Source organism: Lindgomyces ingoldianus, assembly GCF_010093535.1.
Source record: "Lindgomyces ingoldianus strain ATCC 200398 unplaced genomic scaffold BDR25scaffold_61, whole genome shotgun sequence".
In the NCBI taxonomy this organism is placed as follows: Eukaryota; Fungi; Ascomycota; class Dothideomycetes; order Pleosporales; family Lindgomycetaceae; genus Lindgomyces; species Lindgomyces ingoldianus.
In genome coordinates this window covers 144,359-168,523 of record NW_022985222.1, presented here as the reverse complement: position 1 = coordinate 168,523, position 24,165 = coordinate 144,359, and the positions used below count along the sequence as shown (strand labels likewise).

The 24,165-nt window shown below is 46.7% G+C and overlaps 9 protein-coding genes across 9 annotated transcripts; 5 read left to right on the top strand and 4 right to left on the bottom strand.

Annotated features, from left to right (window-relative positions):
• Positions 1-949: 949 nt before the first annotated feature.
• On the top strand, positions 950-1,729 carry BDR25DRAFT_320100 (uncharacterized protein; the record flags this gene model as incomplete). Its single annotated transcript, XM_033691878.1, has 3 exons — positions 950-1,001; positions 1,093-1,357; positions 1,393-1,729. The coding sequence occupies 3 exons, from the start codon at positions 950-952 to the stop codon at positions 1,727-1,729; spliced, it is 654 nt and encodes a 217-aa protein (XP_033540094.1).
• An 82-nt stretch (positions 1,730-1,811) lies between these two features.
• BDR25DRAFT_307856 (alpha/beta-hydrolase) lies at positions 1,812-3,756 on the top strand. The gene is made up of 3 exons (XM_033690919.1): positions 1,812-2,841; positions 2,889-3,048; positions 3,105-3,756. Exons 1-3 carry the CDS (start codon positions 1,973-1,975, stop codon positions 3,411-3,413), a joined length of 1,338 nt encoding a protein of 445 aa, XP_033540093.1. The 5' UTR covers positions 1,812-1,972; the 3' UTR covers positions 3,414-3,756.
• On the bottom strand, positions 3,537-4,601 carry BDR25DRAFT_307855 (uncharacterized protein). The gene is made up of 3 exons (XM_033690918.1): positions 4,430-4,601; positions 4,200-4,361; positions 3,537-4,122 (listed from the first exon to the last, which is right to left on the bottom strand). The coding sequence occupies exons 1-3, from the start codon at positions 4,521-4,523 to the stop codon at positions 3,779-3,781; spliced, it is 600 nt and encodes a 199-aa protein (XP_033540092.1). The 5' UTR covers positions 4,524-4,601; the 3' UTR covers positions 3,537-3,778.
• A 686-nt stretch (positions 4,602-5,287) lies between these two features.
• BDR25DRAFT_307854 (uncharacterized protein) lies at positions 5,288-6,349 on the top strand. Its single transcript, XM_033690917.1, has 2 exons — positions 5,288-5,700; positions 5,753-6,349. Exons 1-2 carry the CDS (start codon positions 5,694-5,696, stop codon positions 6,301-6,303), a joined length of 558 nt encoding a protein of 185 aa, XP_033540091.1. The 5' UTR covers positions 5,288-5,693; the 3' UTR covers positions 6,304-6,349.
• Positions 6,350-6,893: 544 nt separating this feature from the next.
• Positions 6,894-7,736, bottom strand: BDR25DRAFT_362975 (uncharacterized protein; the record flags this gene model as incomplete). Its single annotated transcript, XM_033696660.1, has 6 exons — positions 6,894-6,935; positions 6,973-7,086; positions 7,142-7,261; positions 7,301-7,351; positions 7,428-7,556; positions 7,629-7,736. The coding sequence occupies 6 exons, from the start codon at positions 7,734-7,736 to the stop codon at positions 6,894-6,896; spliced, it is 564 nt and encodes a 187-aa protein (XP_033540090.1).
• Positions 7,737-7,841: 105 nt separating this feature from the next.
• On the bottom strand, positions 7,842-9,954 carry BDR25DRAFT_362974 (uncharacterized protein; the record flags this gene model as incomplete). Its single annotated transcript, XM_033696659.1, has 11 exons — positions 7,842-7,993; positions 8,059-8,290; positions 8,349-8,562; positions 8,600-8,650; positions 8,691-8,943; positions 8,975-9,124; positions 9,228-9,274; positions 9,352-9,501; positions 9,545-9,795; positions 9,830-9,881; positions 9,926-9,954. 11 exons carry the CDS (start codon positions 9,952-9,954, stop codon positions 7,842-7,844), a joined length of 1,581 nt encoding a protein of 526 aa, XP_033540089.1.
• A 631-nt stretch (positions 9,955-10,585) lies between these two features.
• Positions 10,586-14,828, top strand: BDR25DRAFT_347314 (RNI-like protein; the record flags this gene model as incomplete). The annotated part of the gene is made up of 2 exons (XM_033694249.1): positions 10,586-13,102; positions 13,952-14,828. The coding sequence occupies exons 1-2, from the start codon at positions 10,995-10,997 to the stop codon at positions 14,826-14,828; spliced, it is 2,985 nt and encodes a 994-aa protein (XP_033540088.1). The 5' UTR covers positions 10,586-10,994.
• A 1,679-nt stretch (positions 14,829-16,507) lies between these two features.
• On the top strand, positions 16,508-17,462 carry BDR25DRAFT_307851 (SGNH hydrolase). Its single transcript, XM_033690916.1, has 2 exons — positions 16,508-17,018; positions 17,112-17,462. The coding sequence occupies exons 1-2, from the start codon at positions 16,587-16,589 to the stop codon at positions 17,412-17,414; spliced, it is 735 nt and encodes a 244-aa protein (XP_033540087.1). The 5' UTR covers positions 16,508-16,586; the 3' UTR covers positions 17,415-17,462.
• Positions 17,463-17,774: 312 nt separating this feature from the next.
• BDR25DRAFT_273326 (uncharacterized protein) lies at positions 17,775-19,376 on the bottom strand. The gene is made up of 2 exons (XM_033687353.1): positions 18,051-19,376; positions 17,775-17,986 (listed from the first exon to the last, which is right to left on the bottom strand). Exons 1-2 carry the CDS (start codon positions 19,148-19,150, stop codon positions 17,938-17,940), a joined length of 1,149 nt encoding a protein of 382 aa, XP_033540086.1. The 5' UTR covers positions 19,151-19,376; the 3' UTR covers positions 17,775-17,937.
• Positions 19,377-24,165: the final 4,789 nt, after the last annotated feature.

Genomic DNA, 24,165 nt, shown 5'->3' with positions numbered 1-24,165 from the left:
TTATTTATTCTGAGAGAGAGAGAAAGTCGAAAAATTCAGAGTTAGTGACCTTAAGTAGCTCCTCCATAGAAGCAATGCTAAGATTAGCAATCATGTGGCTGACACTTTTAGCTTTACCGTTCATGGATTTGGTCATTACCTCACGGCTGACAACCTCTTCATCTTCACCACCGCAACGCTCAAGGATCGCGGATTTGGGCTACTTGGCATTGCCAAGAATTCTGCAACTTTCGGCCGTCAATCTCGGCCACAGAAGTTCAAACATGAATCTAATATGTCAAATTTTGGAGCTATACATACTTGGTAGCCCTGAGGGATCGGCGCTCTTTAGCCTATAAGCTAGAGATTAACGTCTGTTGTTAATTACTAATTAAGGCCTTTGAGAAGAAGCTCTATTATTGTAGGAAGGCCACGCGTAAGCCTCTTCTTACTAAAGAGCACAAGGCTGTGAGGCTGCAGTAAGCATAAGAGCACCTTAGCTAGTCTAAAGCTATGTGGAATAGAGTTGCTTACCCTACCACTTGGCTAGTCGTTTCAACCTTCATATTGCCGAGACCAGAGCGTACACGCACGCAATATCCCCAACCAGTTTGGATATTTTTCTCGGCCTAGCAGTCCTTCGGGGCATGTTGCTGTCTTTGGTTCCTCGAACGGTATGGCAGATTTGTCCAGACCAGGGCAGTAATAGAGGGGACTCCGATGAAACAAGTGGGTCCGCCTCCAGTGAAACTGCTCGGAGTTTGGGGGGAAATGCATGGGGATTGGGGTGACTATGGGGATACAGTGATGTAGGGAAGGCAAGCGCCATGGAGAGAGGTAGGAGGAAACAAAAGTTTGCACAATGGGCTTTGACGGCATCCAGAAGTGCTATTAGAGTTGATGAAAATTCGAAGGCATATAAATAAGATCTATTATATTACAATTTTTGGTTTGCTGAGATATTGTGGAGATGGAATTGATAAGTCCTGTGCCACATGACACAAATGATGAGTCCGAGAGAGGTTTGTACAAAACAGATAAACAGACCTGAAGGCTCTCAAGTGCTTCCTTTTTATCTTGCTGTGTCCAGTTCCGTGTAAGTACTGGTGGTAGCTGCAGAACGAGCAATCGACTCTCAACACCAAGCAGCAACTCGCCTCGCCCTACACGCCCGAGACGCTACTCAATCTGGTTTGCCACCGCGATACGAGCTGCTAGGCAAGAGCACAATCAATGCGGCAGCGTCTGAAATCTTCATCACGGTCTTGAGGGACATGTTGAAGAGCGAAGATCTCAGCAGAGGTCGAGTTTCGAGGCGCTCCGATAACTTCCGAGGGGGCCTCCGTCCGTCGCCGGGACATTGCCAAGGACGGAGCAGGTAACAAACCATCGGAAACGCTGAACTGGCCAAAGCGGATGCAAGATGTGCAAGGTGTGCAAGGTGTGCAAAATGTGCAAGATTTCTAAGATCACCAAAAATCCAAAGACAATGCAATATCTCATTGGAAGTGGCCCTCGTCCAGATGTCCGCTGGGAGCCGCATCCAACCACCCTGCCAAGTATCCCAAACGCCGCACTTTGCGTACCCGCACCAAACACACTTCCTCCCCTGCGGCCTGGTGGCGTTCTCGCCATGGAATTTCTCAGACAAGAGCAGCCGCCCTGGCTAATCTCAGGCTTTCCTAATCAAACAATGGACCCACGTGCATGCACCCCGCAGCGAACGATGTGTTTCCCTTACCCCGCCTGACGACATAGTTCTTGCAGTCGGCCGGTGGGATGATACAGGAGCGGAGCTTTTTTAAAAGGATGGGAGGCGCTACCACACTTCTCTTCGTACCCTGATTGATTTTTCTCCCTCTGTTCTGTTTGCCGTGTTCTTCCCTCCCTTGCCACACCTTTGTGCTTCCAGTCTCCCTTTAAAAGAACGCTCTCAATTGTAGTACCTTATCTGCCCATTGTGGTCCAGATCCCGCTCCGTGACACAACCACCATGTCCGGTTGGTCCGATCTCCCCGGCGCCCTCAAAGGCTCCCTAGACAAGTTCTCGGAGCTCTTGTCCTCTGATGCCCAGCTCAAGGCCTTCACAACCTCCAACGCCATCGACGCGCCTGTAACCTTTACTATCAAGTCTAGTGGCTCTGACAACAGCATCATTGTCACCACCAGCAACGGCTCTGCAAAGGCTAAAACAGGGCCCTCCAAAGATGGTCTCTTCTCCTTGTCCGTATTGCCCGAGCAATGGGAGCAGTTCTTCCAGCCCATTCCCGTGGCTCCATACCAGAGTTACTGGGGCATGTTTAGCATGAACATTACTCAGCAAGCAATTGAAGCCCAGGGCGACCAATCCGCATTTGCACACTGGACGCACGTATGGAGACGCGTGTTGGAGCTTCTGCACGACGCTCACTGCGGTCCAATGAAAGTGGATGAGCAACCTGAGCCCCAGAGGGACTACCTTACTGGGAGATACCTCTACCTGGATGCGCCGGTCTGGGGCCGCTGCAAGATTTTCTACGAATCATCTGGTGAGGGTAAGCAGCAGATTGTGTTTCTACATACCGCGGGAAGCGATGGGCGGCAGTATCATGGCGTTATGAATGATGACCGGATGCGGAAGAGGTGTACAATGTACTGTTTTGATCTGCCGGGGCATGGGAGGAGCTTCCCGTCTCAGAAATACTCCCCTGGTGCGCATACGAATACCGAAGACAGCTACGTGGGCATTATCGCCGCCTTCGTGAAGTCTTTAGGACTTCGAAGGCCGATCATTTGCGGTGCGAGTATGGCTGGCCAGGTGTGTCTTGCGGTCGCCATCCGACACAAGGAGGTTGGAGCTGGAGGCGCGATTCCCCTGCAGGGGTAAGCTTTTATTCCTGAGCCTTTGTTGAAGATGCTGATCCCCGCAGTGCGGAATACCTCAACATGGAGCGCCAATGGAACGACCAGTCTCCTTACATAAACCAATCTCTCTTCAACCCCGAATGGGTCTACGGCCTGATTTCTCCCACTGCCCCTCTCGCCAACAAGCAACTTATCTGGCACTTGTATTCCGGCCAAGCCTACGGCGTATGTTCCCTTCCATACTCCAACCCCACCCCTGCACTAACATCCTTTCCTCACAGATCTTCCACGGCGACCTCGACTTCTACTTCGGCGGCTGGGATGGGCGTTCCCGAGTAGCTTCTATCGACACCAACGCATGTCCCGTCTTCATGCTGACTGGCGAATACGATTGGTTGAACACGCCCGAGATAAGCCAGAAGACGGCGGACAAGATTCCGGGCGCGAAGCACAAAGCGATGCCGGGGCTGGGACATTTCCCAGCGACGGAGAATCCGGCGAAGTTTGTGCCGCATTTGTTAGAGGCGATTGAGCACATTCAGAAGGTTAGGAGTGAGAGTTTGAGTACCATGAGGTTGGGGACAGATTAGGTGAGTTTGGGGCTTGGGAATGTGGGGATGAGGGGATGGGAGATAAAATGATGAGGAGCTTAGAGGAAGGGTTGAGAGGAGGGGATGAGGGAGGGTGAGGGAGGCTCAGAGAACGTGAGTGCGATGTGAAAGTGATGGGTGTATTGTTTACAGCATACATGTATTAGTGTTATAAGAGGTTACTATTCGCAGGCCTTCTTTTCCAACGTGTCTGCCGTATTCACCGAGGCATAACTGCAAATGTTTTTTTCCGACGTGAAACGAAAACCTCTCCTGTGCATTGCTCGGGAGTATACTACTCATACCGACTACACGCCATCAAGATTCTCCCCGGTTCCAAGGGCTTCCATCAAAGCAGCTTCTACTCAACCCATCCTGTTCGCCCCAGTCTTGAGCGCCGCCTTGCTAAACCCCACAGCCTCCCTCTTATCAATCGCCGCCCAAACTGCACACAGAGCACCAACGCACGTAATAAGCGCACGCGCCAAATTCAACGTTGCCCACTTATCCAGCAACGCATGCACCGTTTCGCTCTGCGTGACACCCGCTTCCGCCGCCTTGTTGCTCAACTCGGTGCTGGCAAGCGAGTCCGCCTTCGAGAGGAGCTTGTTATTCGTGGGTTTCATGAAGGCGAGGGTGTAAGGTATGATGCTCGGGAAGATGATTGTAGCGGCGAGGTTGAGCTTGAAGGGGAGGGAGGAGGTGTCCTCTGTTCATGAGCAGGTCAGAATGGAACTATTCTATTGTTTTTCTTCAAGGACAGAGAAAGTGGAGACATATACGTACGTTGAGAAGCAAGATATCCCGTAGCAATCGTACCCGCTACCGCAAGAATAGGTCCGACTTTCTTACCTAGGTCAAACACTTTCTTCCACTGACGGGCAGCGAGCGGAGCGGGGGCTTCGAGAAGAGCGGGGACGGTTGCGTATGAAAACGCGGCATTTTGGCCTGAAATAACCCTGTTAGGAGGACCATATGCAAAAGCTGAAGGTGGGACAATTGGAGCATTCACATGCCAGCAAGAAACACGCTTGTTGTGATACCCACGGCTTGCGCGATCAGGATCCCACTGGGGACTCTCTCGTTGAACAAGTAGCCTGCAGCCGCCATTGTGGAAGTAATTGATTGTGTAGATGTTGAATGAGGTGTGTGTTAGAGGCGTAGAGATGCAAGAGATGTTGTTGGCCGTTCAGGCTGTTTATGAGGCTCGAGGTCATGCCATCCCTTGCGTCATCGCTCAGCAAGAGCTATGCAGGGCTATTCCATTTTTGGAAATTTAACTTTCAGGAACCTTTTCTTGCCGTAAAATTGTCGTGGTTGGGATCCTGACTACTTAGTAAACCGGTGCTGGAGATGGCCGATGGGCTAGGGATGCCGGGAAGCCGTGCATTTGTCCATGGTAGGTTGGCTAAAAATATGGAGGGGTCGAGGCCTATCAAATCAGGCTACGCTTCCACAAGTCTAGCTTCCCACGAGGGCCTCCAAAGGTACTTTTTGGGGGGAGAATATAATTTGGATTCCAGAAAACACATCGAAGATATGTCTTCTACTTGATATACTACTCTGGAGAGTGTGAAGTGCGAGGAACTTTGTTGACCTCGGATTCGACATCGGCCTTTTTACACTTTGGTCATAGAACCCACATCTAATCATCGCAAGAACGATGAGAAGCCTCGCAACTAAAAGTTACTTAGTCGCACTCGAAAGCCCAGGCTCTTGAATTATCAATTGAACAAAAAAAGACGTGATCGCAAGGTGAAGTCCGTCGGAGCCGGTGCGCGTGAACGCCGTCGGGGGCGGGAAGCGCATGGCAGCGATCCGTGCTAGTGGACTTCTAATTCGTATGTGGATAGCATCTCAACCCTCAACGCTGACCTCATCCCTCGAGCGCTATCAGTTCTCAGGCAGACTTGGAGACGTGTGCAACAATCGAGAGAGCGTTAGTTAGATATTGCTTCAAGCGCTGTGTCCTACTGTTTCATTGTACATCTCAAACACGTACTTCATATTCTGAAACAGGCTTGTCCTCACAACCTCATTCACTCCATTTGCCTTTGTACACCTCGTCTTGATCTTCTAGATTTTTGATCTTCAATATTTCCAGCCATTGAGACTCACTGACTTCGTTATCGGGTGCGAATTGTAAGTTTGCGTGCGAACAAGGACTGCTACGCATACATATTCAAACCGCTACTCATCCCGGCGGAACCATCGCTCTAAAGTCCTTTAACCTAGTTCAATTAGAAAAGCAACAAGCCAACATACCTCGACCCATCCAAAATGTCATGTAAGCGCCCAATCCTCTCCCACCTCCTCCAAACCTAACACCCCCAACCTAGTCTTCTCCACAACCGCCACCCTCCATCACACGACCCCGCTCCCCTCCGGCACAACGTTCGCCTCCGCACTAGCTCATCTCCAAAACCACGACCTCCTAATCCGCCTCGACCCTGAACTCGCACACTACGAAACTCTCGACTCTGACCCCTCAACCCCGAACACAAAACGCTACAAAGTCACAGATCACATGCACACACTTCCTAAGGGGCTTTGGGATACCACGGTCACGTTTGAGAGTTTGATTACGAACACTGATGAGGGCGTGGAGTGGGTTATTAAGGCGCCGCTAGGGTTGGTGCAGAGTACGAGGTGGAGGATTGTTAGGGCTGGGGAGGAGGAGGAGGAAGGGAAGGGAAGGGTTGTGAATGGTGGTCAGGATGAAGATATGGTCGAAAAGGAAGAGAAGGAAGACTGGTGCTTAGTTGAGGATGTGGAGATTAAAGCTAGCAGGTTGTTAGTTGGGACTGTGAGGGGGAAGTGTGAGGAGAATTGGAGAGGGATCCATGGGCGGTTTGTTGGGCATTTGGTTGGAGGGGAGGTCAAGGCTTAGTATATCCCATCTTTGGAAGTTTGAGGCCACCTTTATTGCATTTGGCCTGATAGACAATAGACATTTGTCACCTTTATAACGATTCGTCTTTCTTTACATGAATCGTGATGAAATCGCATTAGTAACCTACACATTACAGCACGTTCTCACTAAATGAGGAACATGAACAATGTAGCTTGTATCTGTTGAAGCTCTAGCTCAAATTAAGGAGACTATTAATATGATGCAAATTTCTGTCCTAAACTACCCCTGTCATATTCCTCGTTTGATACAAGATGCATTCGTTTCCGGCTCGACGCAAATTGTCACTCCTTATGATCACCTTTTTGCGTCACATCACCGTTGGCCCAGGCGGTTGGGCTGTGTTGGAGTCCCACCAAATACCTATTTAAAAATTGCTACAGCGACCGTCATCTGGCCCCAGATATACGACGGGGCACCCCACACCAGCCAGCACTCGGCACCAAACCTTGAGGGTAGAATTAGAGTTTCAACTCCCCTGTGCTTCGCGCACTCGATTTGCTGGTTGCTGGGAGCTGGCTAACCGTCTGTTGTTGCTATCCAGCAGTTAAAGGCACAGCTACATGATGTCAAACTGCTAATAGCCGCTTAGACGGTTCGGAATGAGCAAACTAGCACTACGGTGAAAAGAAAAGTGATCAGCTGCACGAAATACCCAATGCAAGATCGAACGTACAACCAGTTCCAGCCACGTGCTCTGATTGATGCAAGCATGCCGTGAAGACTATAAGAAGATTCCATGACAATATATATGCCAATATCCTTGTGACAGTCCTGCTTCCTCCAACGTGCAAAGTACTTTTCCCATTCTCCCGACAACTCTGAGGAAATGTTGCGGGTGCGGTAGTGCAAGCTGGCTTTCGATAGTTCTGTCATATGCAACCGCGATTTCCTCGTTTACTAACTCCAGAAATCTATAACGATATTTGCCTTCGGGCTACCATTGGTTGCTGCCTTCTAATTCTCAATTCTTTACCTTTATGTATGTCTCATCGTAGATGGCTTTGATATTCTCGCCTACTTCTATCTATTTTTTCGAGAGTCATACTTTCCTGCTCTTTCCCTGTGATTTAATTTTCATGATTTCTCCTATAGTCACCCACCTCGTCAAGTCGCCGTTGTCGGGAAATTGCGGGCATCTTTTGATAACGATACTGACAAACCTGTTCTGCCATTTTCATCCATTCTAGCACAAAACCGTATCGCTTCTCGATGCATTTCTTCCGCAGAACCTGACTGTCCATGCAACCGAAATTACCGCCTCAGAGATGGGCAGCTCTTGTGTAGGCGTAGACAGATCCGACTGTTGCCACCCAAGCAGGAACTAAAAATCCCCCATTTTTCTTCTCTTCGAGTTGTGGCTTCTGAGATGAGTTACTTCGAAGTTTGGGTTGTGTTAAGTAGGCTTCCATGGATGACAAGGCGTAGGATAGATAATGGAAGAAGTTAGTCGAATCATTGCTATTTTAGGGACTTAAACAGCAAGTGCAAATTCCATATAAAGAGTAGAAATGAGATCAAAGGTAGATGGTGAAATTAGACGGTCCAATTACTGGTATGAAACCATATCCAAGACGCACAGCAAATGTGTCTTTATACACACCGATCAGAATATGAAATCGTTCATTGAGATCTACAATGCATTGTTCGGTGTGCTCCCTGATGTGTGCTTTGATGTGTATCTTGTGCAGTTGTTGGAGTTTTTTTAAAAAAAAAACAAATTTTTCCACGCACTATCTCTAGTCAGTGGTTGCCTCAAAGTCTCTCTACTTACATGGCGAACCATCTCAAGATGTCCCGCATGAAATGGTGCGTAGGTTTCATAATGCCTTCTCGATGACTCGAAGTTCGGGAGTCCCTTATCTCCAAGTTCTTCGAGAAAGAAGTATTGGTCTACTTCAATCTTTGTAAATACTGAATCCTTGTAAATACTGCTCTTTAGCATCAATTTATTACGCCCAATTGCCTAAAATGTACGGGGAGATGGGGCTCTATTGAACCATACACTGTTCTAAAAAGATTACATCTTTTGGCGTCAATTGCTCAGTTACGGCCGCCGAAATGAGAAACGCGAGTCTCGTGTCTATTTCTGCGAAGGAAACTTCATCTTGTCCGCCATCAATTAAGCAACCAATATACACGTTGTGGACCGACAGAACCTTTATAAAGGCGTGATAAGTGAGGTAGACACTCCCAACTTGGAGGATCACAGCGCGGGCCAATTGAAACTCACTCCACCTCATGAATGTGAAGGACGTCCAGACAATCTATCAACGCCGAAGAGCCTTCAATTAGATGCAAGCTCATATCTGCATGGCTCTCGAACCTTTCAGCTTCAAAACAATTGGGTTGGCAGCCTCACCGACTTGACCTGGAAAAACAGCAGGCAGGTAACGATGTTAACAGTCTCCGCTTCTCGTAGAGAGACACCTGAGGCATAGAAACACAGCGAGTTTCTTGAATAAAAGACCTCAACGAGAAGAACAAGGCCGGTCTTGGATGGAGGTGCTTCCTTATTGGTTTCTCCGTCGTTGAGGATGAGATAATCGCCGTTTGCCTCATAGGAAGGAATAATCTCTTGGTCATCGCAACTGCGGATCTTGGCTCCATCTGCAGCCCCTGTGGGCACCTCTATCGATCGAATGCCAACGTCCAGTCAATGGAGTTATTTGAAGAGTGATTGAGTGTAGACTACGAGCAAAACAGTCTGGTGCATATGGAAGGAGATGTGATCGTCGTGAACTACTGCGTCTTGTCACCTGTAAGGGAACAGAGAGATGATTTAGGAAGAAGTCTGCGCCTCACTAACATCTCCCCTAACTCTAGCGAGAGGTTTAAGATATTAACTCTACCCTAGTTATGTTCCCTATTAGTTGAGGAGGTGTAGTCTTACACCGTCTGACTTAACGTGGAACATGACTCGGAATGAATCCATCTGTTAAATCTCTTGCTAGAATAAAAGGAGAACATTGATAGGGTACAACTATGTGTTCTAACCTACCTCTATTATGTTATAAGTAACGTGACGATATGTAGTACAATAAATCGTAGCCCTCAACTAAAAATTCAGACTGACATGATTCGCCCAGCCTCTCTAACATGAACTTGGAGTGAATCCTCAAACCCCGGACACCGATCTTCCCATCGGAAAATTTGACGGCGATATGGGCCAGTTCGCTACGCCGATCAACAGCGATCGATAAAGCAGCTGAAACATTACCCAGCCACTTTCTGGAGCCTTGCAACCTTGGAAAGGGAAATGTGATCAAGTTTCGCGATAAGAGAGATAGCGAACCTTGGAACATTGATGCATGGCTCTGGAAAAGTGAGCACGAGGGTCGCAGCCTCGTCGTCGGAAGAGATGTCAGATGCACGAGTGATGCCGAAGCTGTCTAATATTCCTGCACTCTTCTCCTCACCCTGACAATTGTCTTGTCCTCGATATGTTGGAGAACAAGCCTTTTCAAAGATCTATCAGGAATAAGAGTCTTCGAGGGCCTTCAACTTCTATCCTTGAGTAAACAGCTGCATGGAAAGGAACCCCGGGGGCATGCAACCTGTTCGTGAATTAGCCGCGGGACTTATCTTGAGTCAGCATGACATTGCGCCCCTCACACAATAAGCCGCCATGTTGCAATCATTAAGTTTAGCTGAGAGGATCTCTTAATTCTTGATAGGGGTTCATCTCTGACCATAGCAAAAAAGGGGAGAATGGAAGAAGGTTTTTGGTCTGGAGGATGGGTCTGTGGACGACACTACCTAGCTTCTGGGGCTGGTTCCTTCTGCAGCGTCGGCAAGCCGCGCTCGCCTTTTGTAAGCCCAGATTGGTGGGACTGACTGGATCCGGCAGCTGGGACGGCGTCCCCATCTGCATGCGAGAGGAAAAGCGATGATAGAGTTACTTGTCCTGCATAACGCCAGCTGGACAGCCTCAGGGGGAGGACGGCCTCAGGGTGTCCAACATTCACCACGCAAACATTTCTTCTCCCCCCCCTTTTCCCTCTGCGAACTCCACTGTCACCGCCCTCGCCCTCACGAGGACAGTTCCCCCACGCCGAAGCGCGGCCACTTGTTTCAGCAGTTAGTCGTGCTGCGAGGTCAACCGACCAAGTTTTCCCTGGCGTGATGGTGTGGTTCCAGACTAGGAAGGCGCACGTGGTGCCCGTCGGCTCTTCCCTTTATCGATTATCCCTGATAGCGATAACGTTTAATATCGCGACAGGCCGACGAACACATGCAGCGTGAATTCTAACGACTTCAACACTCTCGAGCTAGTCTTTATACACGCTCCTCCCATTTTCCTGCTCTTTTGAGTGCTGCACCGACTGTTCGCTGAGTTCGCGGCTTTGTATGGGCCTTCCATCTTCGTCCAAGCCTTCTTTGTTGGGTCTCACCCCGCCGCCACCGAGCGCGGGCCTTCCCCGCTCTAGAATCACGGGAATCAAAAACCGCGCTCTTATTAGCCACGGTCACCCAACCACCCGGCACTCCTCACCCTTCACGCTCGTTAACAGGACGGTGATAGTCGTGCCCTCTCCCTGGGCCCGTCAATTTCAGTTCCCAGACGCCAAACCCGTCGTACACCACATCACGGTAGCCCGGTCTTGAAGTCTCCCCACCCCCGATCCGCCCAACGCCCTCTAATTCACTCCTCGACTTCGCCTCTCACGATGGAACCATTATCAATTGACTCAGTCGTAGTGGACACGCCTCTCGCAATGACACCTACCAGCCCTACTACTCTCCGTAGCGAAGCAATCCCGATCGCACCACCAAAGCTTAAAGGAAGACAGAGGCTGTTGCATGGACTACAGCGCATGAGCTCTTCACCGAGCCTCGCTGGACTAGGAAGGACACGCTCGCAAAGTCTGAGGAGTAATGGGAAGGCTTCAATGTCTTGCGTGTCTCTGGCATCGTCGGGCTCTCCCTACGGCCAGTCGTATGGGAGCTCCTACTCCTCGGAGATGTCCGCTGGATACTCTACCGCTCCCACCTCTGTAGCGAACAGCCCTGGACCCGCAAGCCCAATCTTTGATGACAAGACTCGACTGCGAGTAATCGGGGCTGATGCTCCAACTTCTGTAGCACTTCCTGCTGATTTGCGGCCCATGTCAAGAGATGGAGTTGACGTCGAGGGAGATTATTTTTCACACCAAGTCAGGAAGAAGATCCAGCGCAGAGCCAACTTCAACTTTTGGGGGGACATGCCTCCTGAGATCCGCATGCACATCCTCCGATACCTGAAGCCGAAGGAGATTGTCCGCTGCTCAGCTGTTTCCAAATCCTGGCACGCAATGTGCTTTGATGGACAGCTGTGGAGCGACTTGGATACTTCGGAATACTATCGAGACATTACTGCACCCGCACTGGTAAACATCATTACGTCCGCTGGACCATTTGTTCGAGACCTCAACTTGAGAGGTTGCGTGCAATTGAGGGAACAGTGGAGCAGGAATGGCCTGATTGACGCCTGCCGGAACATTGAAAATTTCTCCCTGGAGGGTTGTCGTATCGACCGAACTTCTATTCACTGCTTCCTTCTTAAGAACAGCCGCTTGATCCATGTGAACCTCTCTGGTCTTGCTGGGGCCACGAATGCTACAATGAAGATTCTCGCCTCGAATTGCCCAAAGGTGGAACATCTTAACATCTCCTGGTGCAACAACGTTGACACTCGTGGACTTCGCAAAGTCGTTGAAGGCTGTCTAAACCTACGAGATCTCCGAGCCGGCGAGGTACGAGGCTTTGACGATATTGAGTTCATGTTTGAACTCTTCAAGCGAAACACACTCGATCGACTTGTCCTCATGAACTGTGATAGTCTGAACGATGACTCTCTCGCTGCTCTCGTGGAGGGTGTGGACAGCGAAGTAGATGTCTTGACCGATCGCCCGATTGTACCGCCACGAAGATTGAAGCACTTGGACCTCACACGCTGTCGTGGAATCTCCGATAATGGCGTTGAGACGTTGGCTGGAAACGTTCCCTTCTTGGAGGGACTGCAACTCTCAAAATGCCACACCCTCACTGACTCGTCTTTGATCACTCTGTTGCCTACGTGTCCTGTGCTTACCCATTTGGATCTGGAAGAACTTGATGGTCTTACCAATGAAGTCCTCAAGACACTTGCTGCCACGCCGTGTGCTCCTCATCTCCAACATCTTTGCATCTCCTATTGCGAGAACTTGGGTGACTCGGGGATGCTACCTGTCCTGAAATCTTGCTCAAATATTACCTCTTTGGATATGGACAACACCCGCATCTCAGATCTTGTTCTTGCTGAAGCTGCATCCTCTATTCGTGCGCGGAACCGGGGTGCTAGAAAACTCTCTGGCTCAGAGCGTCCGCACGTTGGCTTGAAGATAGTTGCATACGATTGCGCGAACGTTACGTGGACTGGTGTTCGCGAAGTCTTGTCGCGGAATGCTGAGATATCTCGACCCTCTGCCAACTCCTTGTCGACCACTCCAACATATCCTCGCGAGATCATTGGCTTGAAGTGCTTTTACAACTGGCAACCGACTGTTGAAGAGCATACGAAGCGAGTCCTTCGCGGCGATTTTGCAGCGGCTGGTCGACTGGAGCGCAAGTGGGCGGACTGGATGATGTTGAATGAAGAAGCTGGGATGGGAGGAACAGGGGCTCGCCGACGCCGAAGACGAGCCCGAGAAGCACAGCTGCTGCATGCTGATGAAGAGGAGGGCGGTGCTGGTGGAGGAGTTGGAGGAGTCGGCCGACGACGAAGGGCTAGGAGCGGCCCTGGTGGCTGTACTGTCATGTGAGCGAGCATATCCAAAGGCCGACTAATCCCTAGAGCTTTGCTTGCCGCCCCCACCATTCGGATTCCGCACTGTCTTTTACGGATCACTTGCATTCCGCTTCTTCTATCTGGAAGACAAACAGAAAGATCTGGATATTCCGCACTCGTATGCACTTTTGTTTGTTTGAGCCACCTACTCGCGCCAGACACATACCTGGGATAGCAGAGCTAATTACCTTTCAACGTTTTGGTTCTTGATCATGGTTAAATAAGCTGGTTTTTCTAAGTTTAGTTCGGAGTTTGAGAGCCAGCCAGCGGTATTTTCATAGGCTCCCGAGTCGTTTCTAGTTTTTTCTTTTCTTTTCATACTAGCTTATGAGCTCCGCGCATCTCATATATGACGATCGGGTGTTTGCATCTTAGATCAGGGAGCCTGGATGGGAATGGTTTTAGAGCACTCGTACTGTCTTCTCATAGCTTTGCATGTTCGAGGGGCGGGGTGTTATGGTCGGGCATTGGTTGAGCGGGGATTCGTTTCTTTGCTTTTCGCAGCCTGAATATATGTGCACATATCTTTTTGCATAGCGGCAAATTCACCTGAACATATATAGACACTTCAGATTTTGGATCTTATCGTGAATGATCATTTAAATGCGTCAGTTTCGGCGATGACTGGTGTGATGTTTCCCGTTCCACGTGACTGCGTGATATTCTAATTTGCATGCTCGTTCGAGATTGCACATTTCACTCTCGCACCCCGCCTCCTAACCCACGACTCACTATCCAGGGGAACATCGCTCCTCATTTCCCTCTTCCATGGCTGGCTCTGGCGTCTTTGGTAGCTTCGACCATCTGAAGCCTTTTCAGGTCCCTGGCCTGCCACCAAGCATCTACTACATCGCCAACTTCATCACCCCAGAAGAAGAGGCTTCAATACTATGCAAGGCGAGCACTATATCCCCATCCCACACTCCCTCTCTCCTCCTTCTTACTCTTCTCGCAGATCCCCTCCCAAAGATGGATAGCCCTATCACACCGTCGTCTGCAAGCGCATCCTTCCACCCTAACAACTAATAACACGCTCCTGGGCGCCCCGCTTCCATCATACCTCGTCAAGCCCGTTGTCGAGCGATTCAAAACTCTGGGGGTGTTTGAAAATACGCTGCATGGAGCTCCGAACCATGTTTTGATCAATGAATATAAGAGGGGAGAGGGGATTATGCCGCATGAGGATGGGAGCGCATATGCGAAGGTGGTTGCGACGGTTAGTTTGGGGGGCAGTATCTGCTTGGATATTACACATAAGCCGACGAGTGGGCGGGAGGGGGAGGAGGGGGAGAGTGGAGAGGAGATGGGGACTGATTGTGGGGCCTTGGGGAAGAACAAGGATACGCATGAGGAAGCCAAGGGCAAAAGCGACTCCAAAGGTACCCCAAAACTGCCAAGCCAAATACCTACCTTGCAGTATAAAGTCCCAACGCGCATTCTCCAAGAACCCCGTTCACTCCTGATCACGACCTCCTCTGCTTACACGGATCTCCTCCATGGTATCTCTCCAATTGAGATTGACGAGAACCTCTCGCCGGACACGGTCGCTAATTGGTACCTGCTCGCCGAACCGCATCGCTTCGAGGAGGCTGGGGGACGCAACGAAAGAGCTACGAGAGTTAGTCTAACATATAGAGACGTCCTTAAAGTCAGCTCCGCAGCGGGTAAGGTCTTTGGACCCCTCGGCAACCGGTGAAGCCGGAATGCGTTCCATCCGGTACCGAGTCGAAAGGTCAAATGACCTACAGGCGAATACATCCTTCTGTGCGATCTCACAAAGTCCTTCCTCGATCTTGGATGTTCTCAGGATTGGAACGGCAACTTTCCCGAGTCATCTCCTTTCCTAAGAGCAGGGCAACTGTTCGGTCATACTCGATATACCCACCCGTCATATCCAACAAAAGCATCTGCTGGGAGTGCCGGATGTTATCTTTCCTCTTTGGGCCTGGTAACCATGCCATCTCCATATATTCTCGTCGCCACCTCTATTTTGGGTATCATGAGTCTATTTCCGAGGATGTTTACCCCTCTATCTTCACTTCTGTCGAAGCCCAGCCTTTTCTGATCCGCTTTCTTCATTTATCTCGCGATATTGCTTCTGTGAGGCTCCAGTTTTGAAGCGCCGCCTTCGTCATTCGGTTCGTGCGGACATACGGCAGCTGAAATAGATATCATTGGAGAGGAGATTGACACAGGCTTGCAGTTTCAAATCCCACGTCTCCGAACTAATTGGATTCGCCGGTGGCCCGTCTTTTGAGCGACTTCCCCTCTTCTCTTATTGACTCTGGAATCTACTATCTCCGCTCGTTTACTATCTAATGCTACTGGAGTCGGTTTCCACGGACCGCCAAGCCTTTCGTGGTACCACATTACTGGGCTTTGAGGGCTATCTACCACTCCTCCGGTGCATCGCTTGTGGATATCGATGCGCCTCGGTTGAGGAGATAGTGGTGTGCCAAGTTTGTCTAGGATGTAAGTTCAAAGGCCCCTCACGGACCTCTACCAAGTAGTCCTCCTGTATTTGCGGCTGATATCCAGATTACCTGCATCCCCATTCATTCTGGATTGCGTCATGGACTGTTACTTTTTCATCGCTGTATTCAAGGTCTTTGAGGTAATCGCTTCTACTTTGGAGGGATTGAATGGAACTGCAACACCAGTCTTTGGTTCCATTTGTTTTGGGTGCCCATAGGTGACGGAGTGAAGCAGCCTGTGCGATTCTACCTTTATTTTTATAATTTTATCCCCTAACTAGCAACATCTACATTAAGTTCCCTTCACATTCTGTTCCCTCTTTACGTCGGCGTTATCTCGCAAACCCGAATACGTAACCCCGAATACGCATCTTCAAATTCGGAACGACAAACCGCTCGGGATTAAGGAAGGAGCGCTGTGGTGCAACCTGATCGCTTCAAAATTGCAGAAGCTTCTGCACCGTTCAATAGATCTAATATCCAAATGAGCCTCATCTACTCGGAACCAATTGCGTTCGCTTCGGTTTCCAATTCCCCGTCAGCGCAGCACGAAGACCCCGCGCTGTCAATCTGTTTAAGAGATGGGTTCGTATGGATTAAAGTATAATTGCCAGATTGGGGAGAAATGTCGCACATTTAACCAGGATGCGACACCAAGAAACGAATCTAGCCCGGAAACGCGACCCCAGATTTTAAGGATTTTGAGGATTCTGAATATTTCGGACTCGGAAACACGTGTGTCTGCTAAATTAATCGAATCTATCGGGGAACTTAGGATGGCATGTCATGTCACGAGAGTAGCGGAAACTTGGGGCTCTGTCTTGGTGGAGCATGGATGGATAAATCGTGCTACGGGCCGATGTGGACTTCCGCGGCAAGGAGCAGCTAGGTATAAAAGTGAAGCGAACGGTTCTTTTTGAGGCGTTTTGTGCGCGCCTCGAGACAATTCGTTCTGCTGTATCCAATTCAAGATAGGCAATATGGTGTCCTTCAAACTCTTCTCCCTCACCACACTCGCGGCCGTGGTAACCGCCCAGAACGCTACAATCCGATACATGCCCTTTGGCGACTCAATTACTGAAATTATCTGCTGGCGTGCCAAACTCTGGGAGAAACTGCAAACCACAGAATGGAAATCCGTTGACTTCGTCGGATCCGGCAAAACCGAAAACAATTGCAAAGACACGAAATACGACCGCGACAACGAGGGCCACTCTGGTTTCCTAGCAATCGATATCGCGAATAAGAAACAGCTGGATGGATGGCTACAGAAAAATCCGGCGGATGTGATTACCATGCATTTGGGGACAAATGATATTGTGCAGCAGAATAAGGCGGTCGCGGATATTATTAAGGCGTTTACCACGTTGGTGAGCACGATGAGGACGAGTAATCCGAAGATGAAGATTATCGTGAGACTCCCCTATGCTATCCCCCACCCCCTACTCCTAACCTCCTCTCCCCTCTATCATATCCTAGCCAATTAATCCTCCTGGTTCTTTCAGGTCGCCCAAATCATCCCTATGGGCACAGGGTCCTACAACACGAAAATCCAAGACCTGAACAAAGCCATCATTCCCTGGGCCACAGGCCTCAATTCCACAGACTCTCCCATCTGGGTCGTCGATCAGTATACAGGGTTCTCGGGATCTTCGGATCTGAGGGATGGTGTGCACCCGAATGATTCGGGCGATACCAAGATGATGAATGTGTGGTATCCGGCATTAGTGAATGCGCTTCAGGTTATTAAAAGTGCGAGGTTGAGTGAGAGGGATGGGGAGGTTGTCGAGAGGAGGTTTGTTGCATGAGCGAAGCAACCGCTGTGGGGCGTTCACCAAGGGCTAGGAAGATACATAGCCTATGCAGAAGAAGTTTCACTCGAAGTGAAAAATTGATCAAGCTCGCCTCTAATGTTCGCGGCTAGTTGGCTACATGCACGACTACCTCAGCTACTCATTCGTTGTTAAGAGTCCCCTACCATGAGTCTTTATCGTATGGCTTTCCACCTTGTGTTGGTGAAAACACTTAGCTGTGTAGATCCCCCATGGCGATTCATGAATATATGATGGTTCGCTATGAAGCAAATGGTGATTCTGTTATTGAAAATAGTAATAATGGGTGTATATTACCGCATGGGGCATTGTATATGATGATGAATGACGTGAAGAAGGGTATCGAACAAAACAAGGGAAAACCAATGTTTACAAGTATCATGAAGGGAAGGAAAGCAATCGCTGCATTGAAAGCAGGTACAGTGCTGGTGATACCACCCCTTCGCTTGAAAGACTATGATAGGATCGAGCTGGACGTATAGGTTTTGGAGGCCCTTCACTATAGGCGATCTATTTTCTTCTTCGCGATCTTCATCTTGCCATCGACCCTGACTTAGTTAGCACACAATAACACACAAGGGAAGTAAGGAATGATGGGATTCAGGAACATACCTCTGGACGTCCTCCTCCAACAGCCCAAGCATCTGGTTCTGTAGGATGATTTCCTCGTTGATCTGGACACCCATCTCTCGCATCTTCCGCACCACCTTTGTCAGATCAACCAGGTCCTCGTCTTGCTCAGCGATTATCTGCTTCTGCAACTGCAACACGCCATCATTATCGAGTTCGCGCGTCCGTTCCGTTTCCTTCGCCGGAGCACCCAGAACACGTCTTCCAGATATCGGCGCTACATTCGCGCCTTTAAACAATCCCGCCTTCTGCTCATTTGTGACAGCTGCAGAAATCGTCGACGGCGTACTTCCCGACCCCGAAACTGCAGCCTTCACGGCCATGGTATTCAACACGCTCTCCAGACCGTCTTTCTCTTTCTTCACTGCGCCCACCATATCCCTCCTACGCCGAATCTCCCCATCCCCTAACCTCTCCCCGCCCCACTCATCCCCACCCTTACCACCTAACCGCTCAAGTCCTTCTTCAAGTGCTGAGATGAGGGTCCCGGCTCGGACTAACCCGCGCTTCGCATTCGCCCCAGCTTCATGTTGCTGCGTCGCCACGGACGCTTGTTCACGGCGCGTGAGCCAGAGTCTTGCTTCTTGTAGATTACTCTTCACATCTGCAAACTTGTCCAACCAGTCTGAGGAATCTCTCACCCGGTCTTTACCGAATTGACTCCCTGGGAAAGATTCCCTCTCCTTCTTGCCATCAAGGTCCGAAAGCGCCAGAAAGTTCCGATACGCTTTACTAACCTTCCACCTCCCATCCTCGCTTGTTTCTATCGCTTGAAGGTATTTTTCTAGCCCTTCGCGTCGTTGTTGGAGCAGTTCGGGTGAAGTCGATGTGCTGCCGATGCCTAATCCGAGTTTTCCTAGGCTGCCGCCGAGCCAGGATTTTGGGGGAAGGGAGACAGGCGGGGGAGTGCCGACTTGTATGCGGAGTGCGCTGTCGAGGGCGTCGAAATCGGAGTAGCGTTTTAGGAGCGTGGTCGAGGTGCGGGGGAAGGGAGCGGTGATGCGGATTTCATATTCGGTGTAGGGTTTGGAGGTTGGGGAGGGGGGGTGGACGGTCGGAATTGTTATGCTGAGGGGTGCCATGGTTGTGGGTGTTTGGGCGTGTGTGGAGGAGAGTTGGTGGTGGGTGTGAGAGGCTGTGGAGAGGTTGCGGAGATGACGATGGATGGAGGGAGAAGGTGGTCGCGTGCTGCCGGATGTGTTTTGAGGTTTACTAGGCTAGAAGATAATGTGTATAGCACGTGTGATGCGGTGTAAGGCGGCTAGATATGTTTGCCGATGCGCAGGCAGAAGTAATTATATGTTGAGGTTCACGAGGCTTGGCTGTTGACTCTGACGTCGGCTTGCTTTTGTTATCTGTGTGCGTTAATCCGTGCAATGTCTTGGCAACACCTTAAACTTTGCTTTCTGCCACCAAATTTGTATAAGAACTTAAAATTTTGCCTATAAAACCCTACAACTACCTAACATCTCTTAATTTTAGTAAACATTTAGGCGCTGTACATACTTCCTATTTAGGAAATGTCGCGTATACTGAGAGCCTTGGCTGGGGCTCGGAGCCTGGGACTGGGGGCTCAGAGCCTGGGACGCAGCTCGGGATCTGGAGATATTATGTTCCGAAGCTCGGTGTATATAAGGAGAGCCTTCGGCTCTCTTAGATAGCAGAGTCACTTCATCCGATCTTCTGAACAGCTACTGCCAGGCTATTTTATCCTCCACAGGAAATAATAAGGCTAGGTTTTAATGTTTAAAATAGCTTTCTAGCTATGTTTTAAGCTTACAGAGTCTCTTGTTGCCCACCACCTACTTAGCAACCCCTAGCGCTTACTGTAAGCGCCTATAGCCTATCTAATTATATGTGTATTAATATATGTTGTTTTTTACTACTTAAATAGAAGCTATAAGTAATTGCTAATTAAGAGAGGTGCAGCAACTGCGCAGTATATAATGTAATAAATAATCTAAAGACGCACAGCAGCATAAGAGCACTTATCTAAGGCAGGCTTAGTTATTTACTAGTAATTAGTAAAAAAGACATAAATGCTTTTTTTTAGTAAGCTTATCTACTTTAGGTAGATATACTAAAACAAGATTACACTCTAGTTATAAGTAAAAAAAGGTATTTAAATTAATTACTTAAACATATTCTAGTTTCTTTTTTAATATAAATAAAGTTATTAAATACTTTAAGTGTTCTTTATTAATTAAAATAAAAAACTTTATAACTTATATTATAACTTAATAAGACACTTTATAGTAGAGGATTTAGTGTTTTTTAATAAGTTAATCTTTAATAAAAAGACTAGCTAGCAGCACTACGCGTATAGCTTAGTTAGCTATGTCTCTTAGTATACCTAGAATATTGCTTAAAGCAGTACTTAGTTAATTTTCTTTGTGTATATAATTAACAGCTATCTTTTTTATACAGCTGTAAAAAAAGGCTACTTTAATTAAAAGTAGTTTTTTAAGTAAATTAAAAAAAGTCTAATCTTTATACTTTAAGTTATATATAGTAAGAAGCACTTAGTAATTATCCTAAATAACATCTTAATTTATATAAATAATAAAGTAACATAGATTATTAAGGCTAGTAAGTATTTAGTAAGGTATCTACTTTTATACTTACTTAACTATAATTTAATAAAGCTTACCTTTACAGTGCTTAAAGTGTAGATTAAAAGAAACTATCTATATATTTAAAAGTGTTTTAGTAGTAACTTTAGTGCCTTTTTAAAAGTAGCTATTTAAAAAAGTAAATGTAACTATTTTACCTAAAAGCACTTTAAGTACACAGTAAGAGGGCTATATATTAAGTAGAAGAAGCTAGAGCGTGTAAGAAGAGAGCTAAAAGAGCTTAAAAAAGTAAAAGAGTTTAAATTTAAATAAATTATTTAGCTATATTATTTTTACTACTAGTTTTACTTTACTTACTACTACTTATTTTAAGCAGGCTGCTAGCTATATAATATATTAGCTTAAACTAATAAAGATTCTTATAAAGATAGTAAATAAGCCTATTTTTAAGCCTAAACTAGGTAATAGTAATAGTATACAGGTTACCTTTAACTCTGCTTATTTTACAGAGATCCTTTATAGTCTATAGCTCTTTAGTTACTACCTTTTATATGTAAAAGTAAGAATTTTTTTTTATTCTCTAGCTATTACTTAACTAACTACTTAAAAAAGTTTTTTACTATTTTTTAAGTATCTTATTTACTACTTTTTATTATAAGACTTAAAAAATAACTTAAAGATTAAGGCGCTATTAAGGTAATAACTAGTAAAGCATGTAGCTGCTAGTAGTAAAAGAGTAGAGCAGCTCTTATAGAAAAGATACTAGCCTGTGCTTAAAGCTGTTAGAGATAAAGCTATTAAAACTTTTATTACTTTACTTAAGTAGCTTTTTTATTACTTATCTTTACTATTTAGTTAAGTAACTACTACTAGCTTATTTGCTTTACTAGCTTCTTAAATAATAGCTTATTTAATAATAATAAGCCTAGCTGTTGAATAGACTCTCTGCTAGCTAGCACTTGGTGTCAGCAAATGCGTACAAGACAGAGAGGTTTGCACAGTGTAAACATCGCACAGGGGTGTTGGGTAACTGGTGTTAATTGCTTCTTGTTCCGCAGGGTAGCAATCAGTTCTCGCAGGAACAGTCGGTGTGATGACAAGCACTGTCTCTACTACCGTATGGAGCTGGGGAAGCATGGCAGAGTAGGTCGGCTCTATTTCAGCTAAACTAGGATGGGGAGTGAAGGAGGCGAAGGGTTTTCGCGAGAGAAAAGCTTGCGCAGCGCCAAGGCGCTAGCGCGCTCGCTTAACCCTTAGCGAGATCATGTGACTAGCAGCGGAGCTTGACAAGCAGCACCGTCACAGTCGGCCAAGATCTCTAAAGTGTACAAGCTCCCACCCTGCAAAGTCGTCCTGAAAGTTCTTAAGCGTACGTACGTCTGTCGCGCTTGACGCGCGGAGTTCTATAATTAAGTTGGCTGCGTACAAATTAAGCTTCTTCTTAGGTGTGTTGTCTAATAGTTTAATCTTATCTACTTAATCTTTAATGTTTGTCTGCTCTGCTAGGGTCTTTGCTAAGATGCCTACAAGAGGTATGTATTAGTTGTACGTTAATACGTTATGTTGGCTGGTTATAGATGGAGCTGGCGTCGCTTGTTGCTCCATGGTAGTCGATTATGCGTCGTTGCGCGCTGTCTTACTTCTTGTCGTACGCTGCCTCCAAACAGCCTCGTGCGAAAAGATGAAACAGACCTCCTAGCGTCAAACAAGCACTACTATTTGTATAATACCTCTAAACAGTATTGTACAGGCAGGTTTCTTGCTCTTGCTTAGGTAACTAAACAGAGATTTATAGCTACTTGCACATAAATTAGACTCTATCTTTACTCTTGCTAATTTGTAGTTAAAGTAGTAAGGAAAAGGATTTTTTTTGTACGCAAACCTCTAAACAGAAAGGTACAAGAAGAGCTTCCTCTCTTACAGTATTTAAACCACTAATTAGTGTTAAATAGACTCTCTGCTAGCTAGCACTTAGTGTTAGCAAATGCGTACAAGACAGAGAGGTTTGCACAGTGTAAACATTGCACAGGGGTGTTGGGTAACTAGTGTTAATTGCTTCTTGTTGTTTTCTATTGTACAAAGGAAAGGGGTTGATATAGTCCCAAACTCTGCGCACAGATCTCCGTGCACAGGGATCCGGGCGCATCCGAGCCACGTGACTATCAACCAGGCGCCCGAATATCACTATTCGGACACTAGCCTTTTTTTTATTTTTTTATATATAAACGTTTACTTAAAGCTTGTTACCTCTTTACTGTAGCGCTTTAATAATCTTATAACTAGGTACTATAACAAAAGACTCTTTTATAACTATAAACCTTCTTTATACTTTAAAGTTAACTAGTTTAATAGCATAGTAAGATTAGTTTAGGTAAATATAGCACTACTTTTTATAGTTATTATAAAGCTCTGTCTAGCACTCCTACATACACATAATTGCTAAGTAGTAGTCTATTGCCTTAGATATCTTCTCTACTTACTCTACTACCCTAGCTTTACGCAGCAGCTGCTAGGTATAACAGCTACTTAGTATTATTAGTGTAGTATTTAGATCTAATAATAGCTTGTTAGCTAATTACTTATATAAAAATGCTTTTTATAGAGCCTTAACTTTAACATAGAGCTTTACTTTAAAATCTACTTTATTAATTTTTTTAGTAAAGCGCTTAACATAGTAATTAACTACTTTAAGTAAGTAAGCGCTCTCTATAAAACTAAAGTTAGCTAAGGTAATATGCTGCTAGGTAGATTTAGGGTGCTTAGCTAAATAGCTTACTAAGTAACTAAGCTAAGTAACTTTTTACCTGTTAATTATAAAAGCTGCATTAGTAAGCACTAAGTTTACTTTATCTTTTATAAATAACATAGAGAAGACTAGCTACTAGTAGTTATTGCTGTTATTAACTACCTAGTTCTTATTTACATGTAGAATATACTTTATATCTATCTTATAGTTAAGCTCTTTAGAAGGTAAGGATAATTACTGCTAAGGTAATAGTTAACACTCTAGCTCTACTACTAATAGTAGTAATAATAGTATCTTAATAGCAGCTATTAAAGCAGCAGCGCGCTGCTTATTTATAAAGGTAACCTTTTTTCTTGTCTGCTTATTTAATCTACTAGCTTTTTAACCTCTAGAAGGTGCTTTAGAGGCTGCTGCAGCAAGGGCTCTAGCTAACAGTTAACAGGTAGCACTAGTACTTAAACGCGTGGCTGCTCTAGCTATAGCTTTTTAGCTAGAAATTATTTGCTAAGGGCTATTTTAAACCTTTAAAATTTAGCTTTATTATTTTTTAATTAGGAAGTACGTATAGCTTTAAGATCTAACTAAAATAACAGATATTTAGGCATAAATAGAGGCAAATTGTTGCTTTGTTAAAGTTCTTATAGATTTAGTGAGGCGGAAAAGACGCGACGCGAATGCCAAGACATTGCACGGATTAACGCACACAATAGATCTCATGAATCCAACGCGCTTACGGATTAGTCTAGTAATAACCAGTGCTGGCGGGAATCGGTCCGAA

What these genes read in the sequence shown, in the direction of transcription:
- BDR25DRAFT_273326 (XM_033687353.1), bottom strand. Translation starts at nt 19,150, where the DNA reads ATGGCACCCCTCAGCATAACAATTCCGACCGTCCACCCCCCCTCCCCA. An exon ending in TTGGAGGAGGACGTCCAGAG is followed by an intron (nt 17,987 to 18,050) that starts GTATGTTCCTGA and finishes TAACTAAGTCAG; the next exon opens with GGTCGATGGCAAGATGAAGA.
- BDR25DRAFT_307856 (XM_033690919.1), top strand. Translation starts at nt 1,973, where the DNA reads ATGTCCGGTTGGTCCGATCTCCCCGGCGCCCTCAAAGGCTCCCTAGAC. An exon ending in GGCGCGATTCCCCTGCAGGG is followed by an intron (nt 2,842 to 2,888) that starts GTAAGCTTTTAT and finishes TGATCCCCGCAG; the next exon opens with TGCGGAATACCTCAACATGG. An exon ending in ATTCCGGCCAAGCCTACGGC is followed by an intron (nt 3,049 to 3,104) that starts GTATGTTCCCTT and finishes CTTTCCTCACAG; the next exon opens with ATCTTCCACGGCGACCTCGA.
- BDR25DRAFT_307855 (XM_033690918.1), bottom strand. Translation starts at nt 4,523, where the DNA reads ATGGCGGCTGCAGGCTACTTGTTCAACGAGAGAGTCCCCAGTGGGATC. An exon ending in AACAAGCGTGTTTCTTGCTG is followed by an intron (nt 4,362 to 4,429) that starts GCATGTGAATGC and finishes GGGTTATTTCAG; the next exon opens with GCCAAAATGCCGCGTTTTCA. An exon ending in GGGATATCTTGCTTCTCAAC is followed by an intron (nt 4,123 to 4,199) that starts GTACGTATATGT and finishes GCTCATGAACAG; the next exon opens with AGGACACCTCCTCCCTCCCC.
- BDR25DRAFT_307851 (XM_033690916.1), top strand. Translation starts at nt 16,587, where the DNA reads ATGGTGTCCTTCAAACTCTTCTCCCTCACCACACTCGCGGCCGTGGTA. An exon ending in ATCCGAAGATGAAGATTATC is followed by an intron (nt 17,019 to 17,111) that starts GTGAGACTCCCC and finishes TGGTTCTTTCAG; the next exon opens with GTCGCCCAAATCATCCCTAT.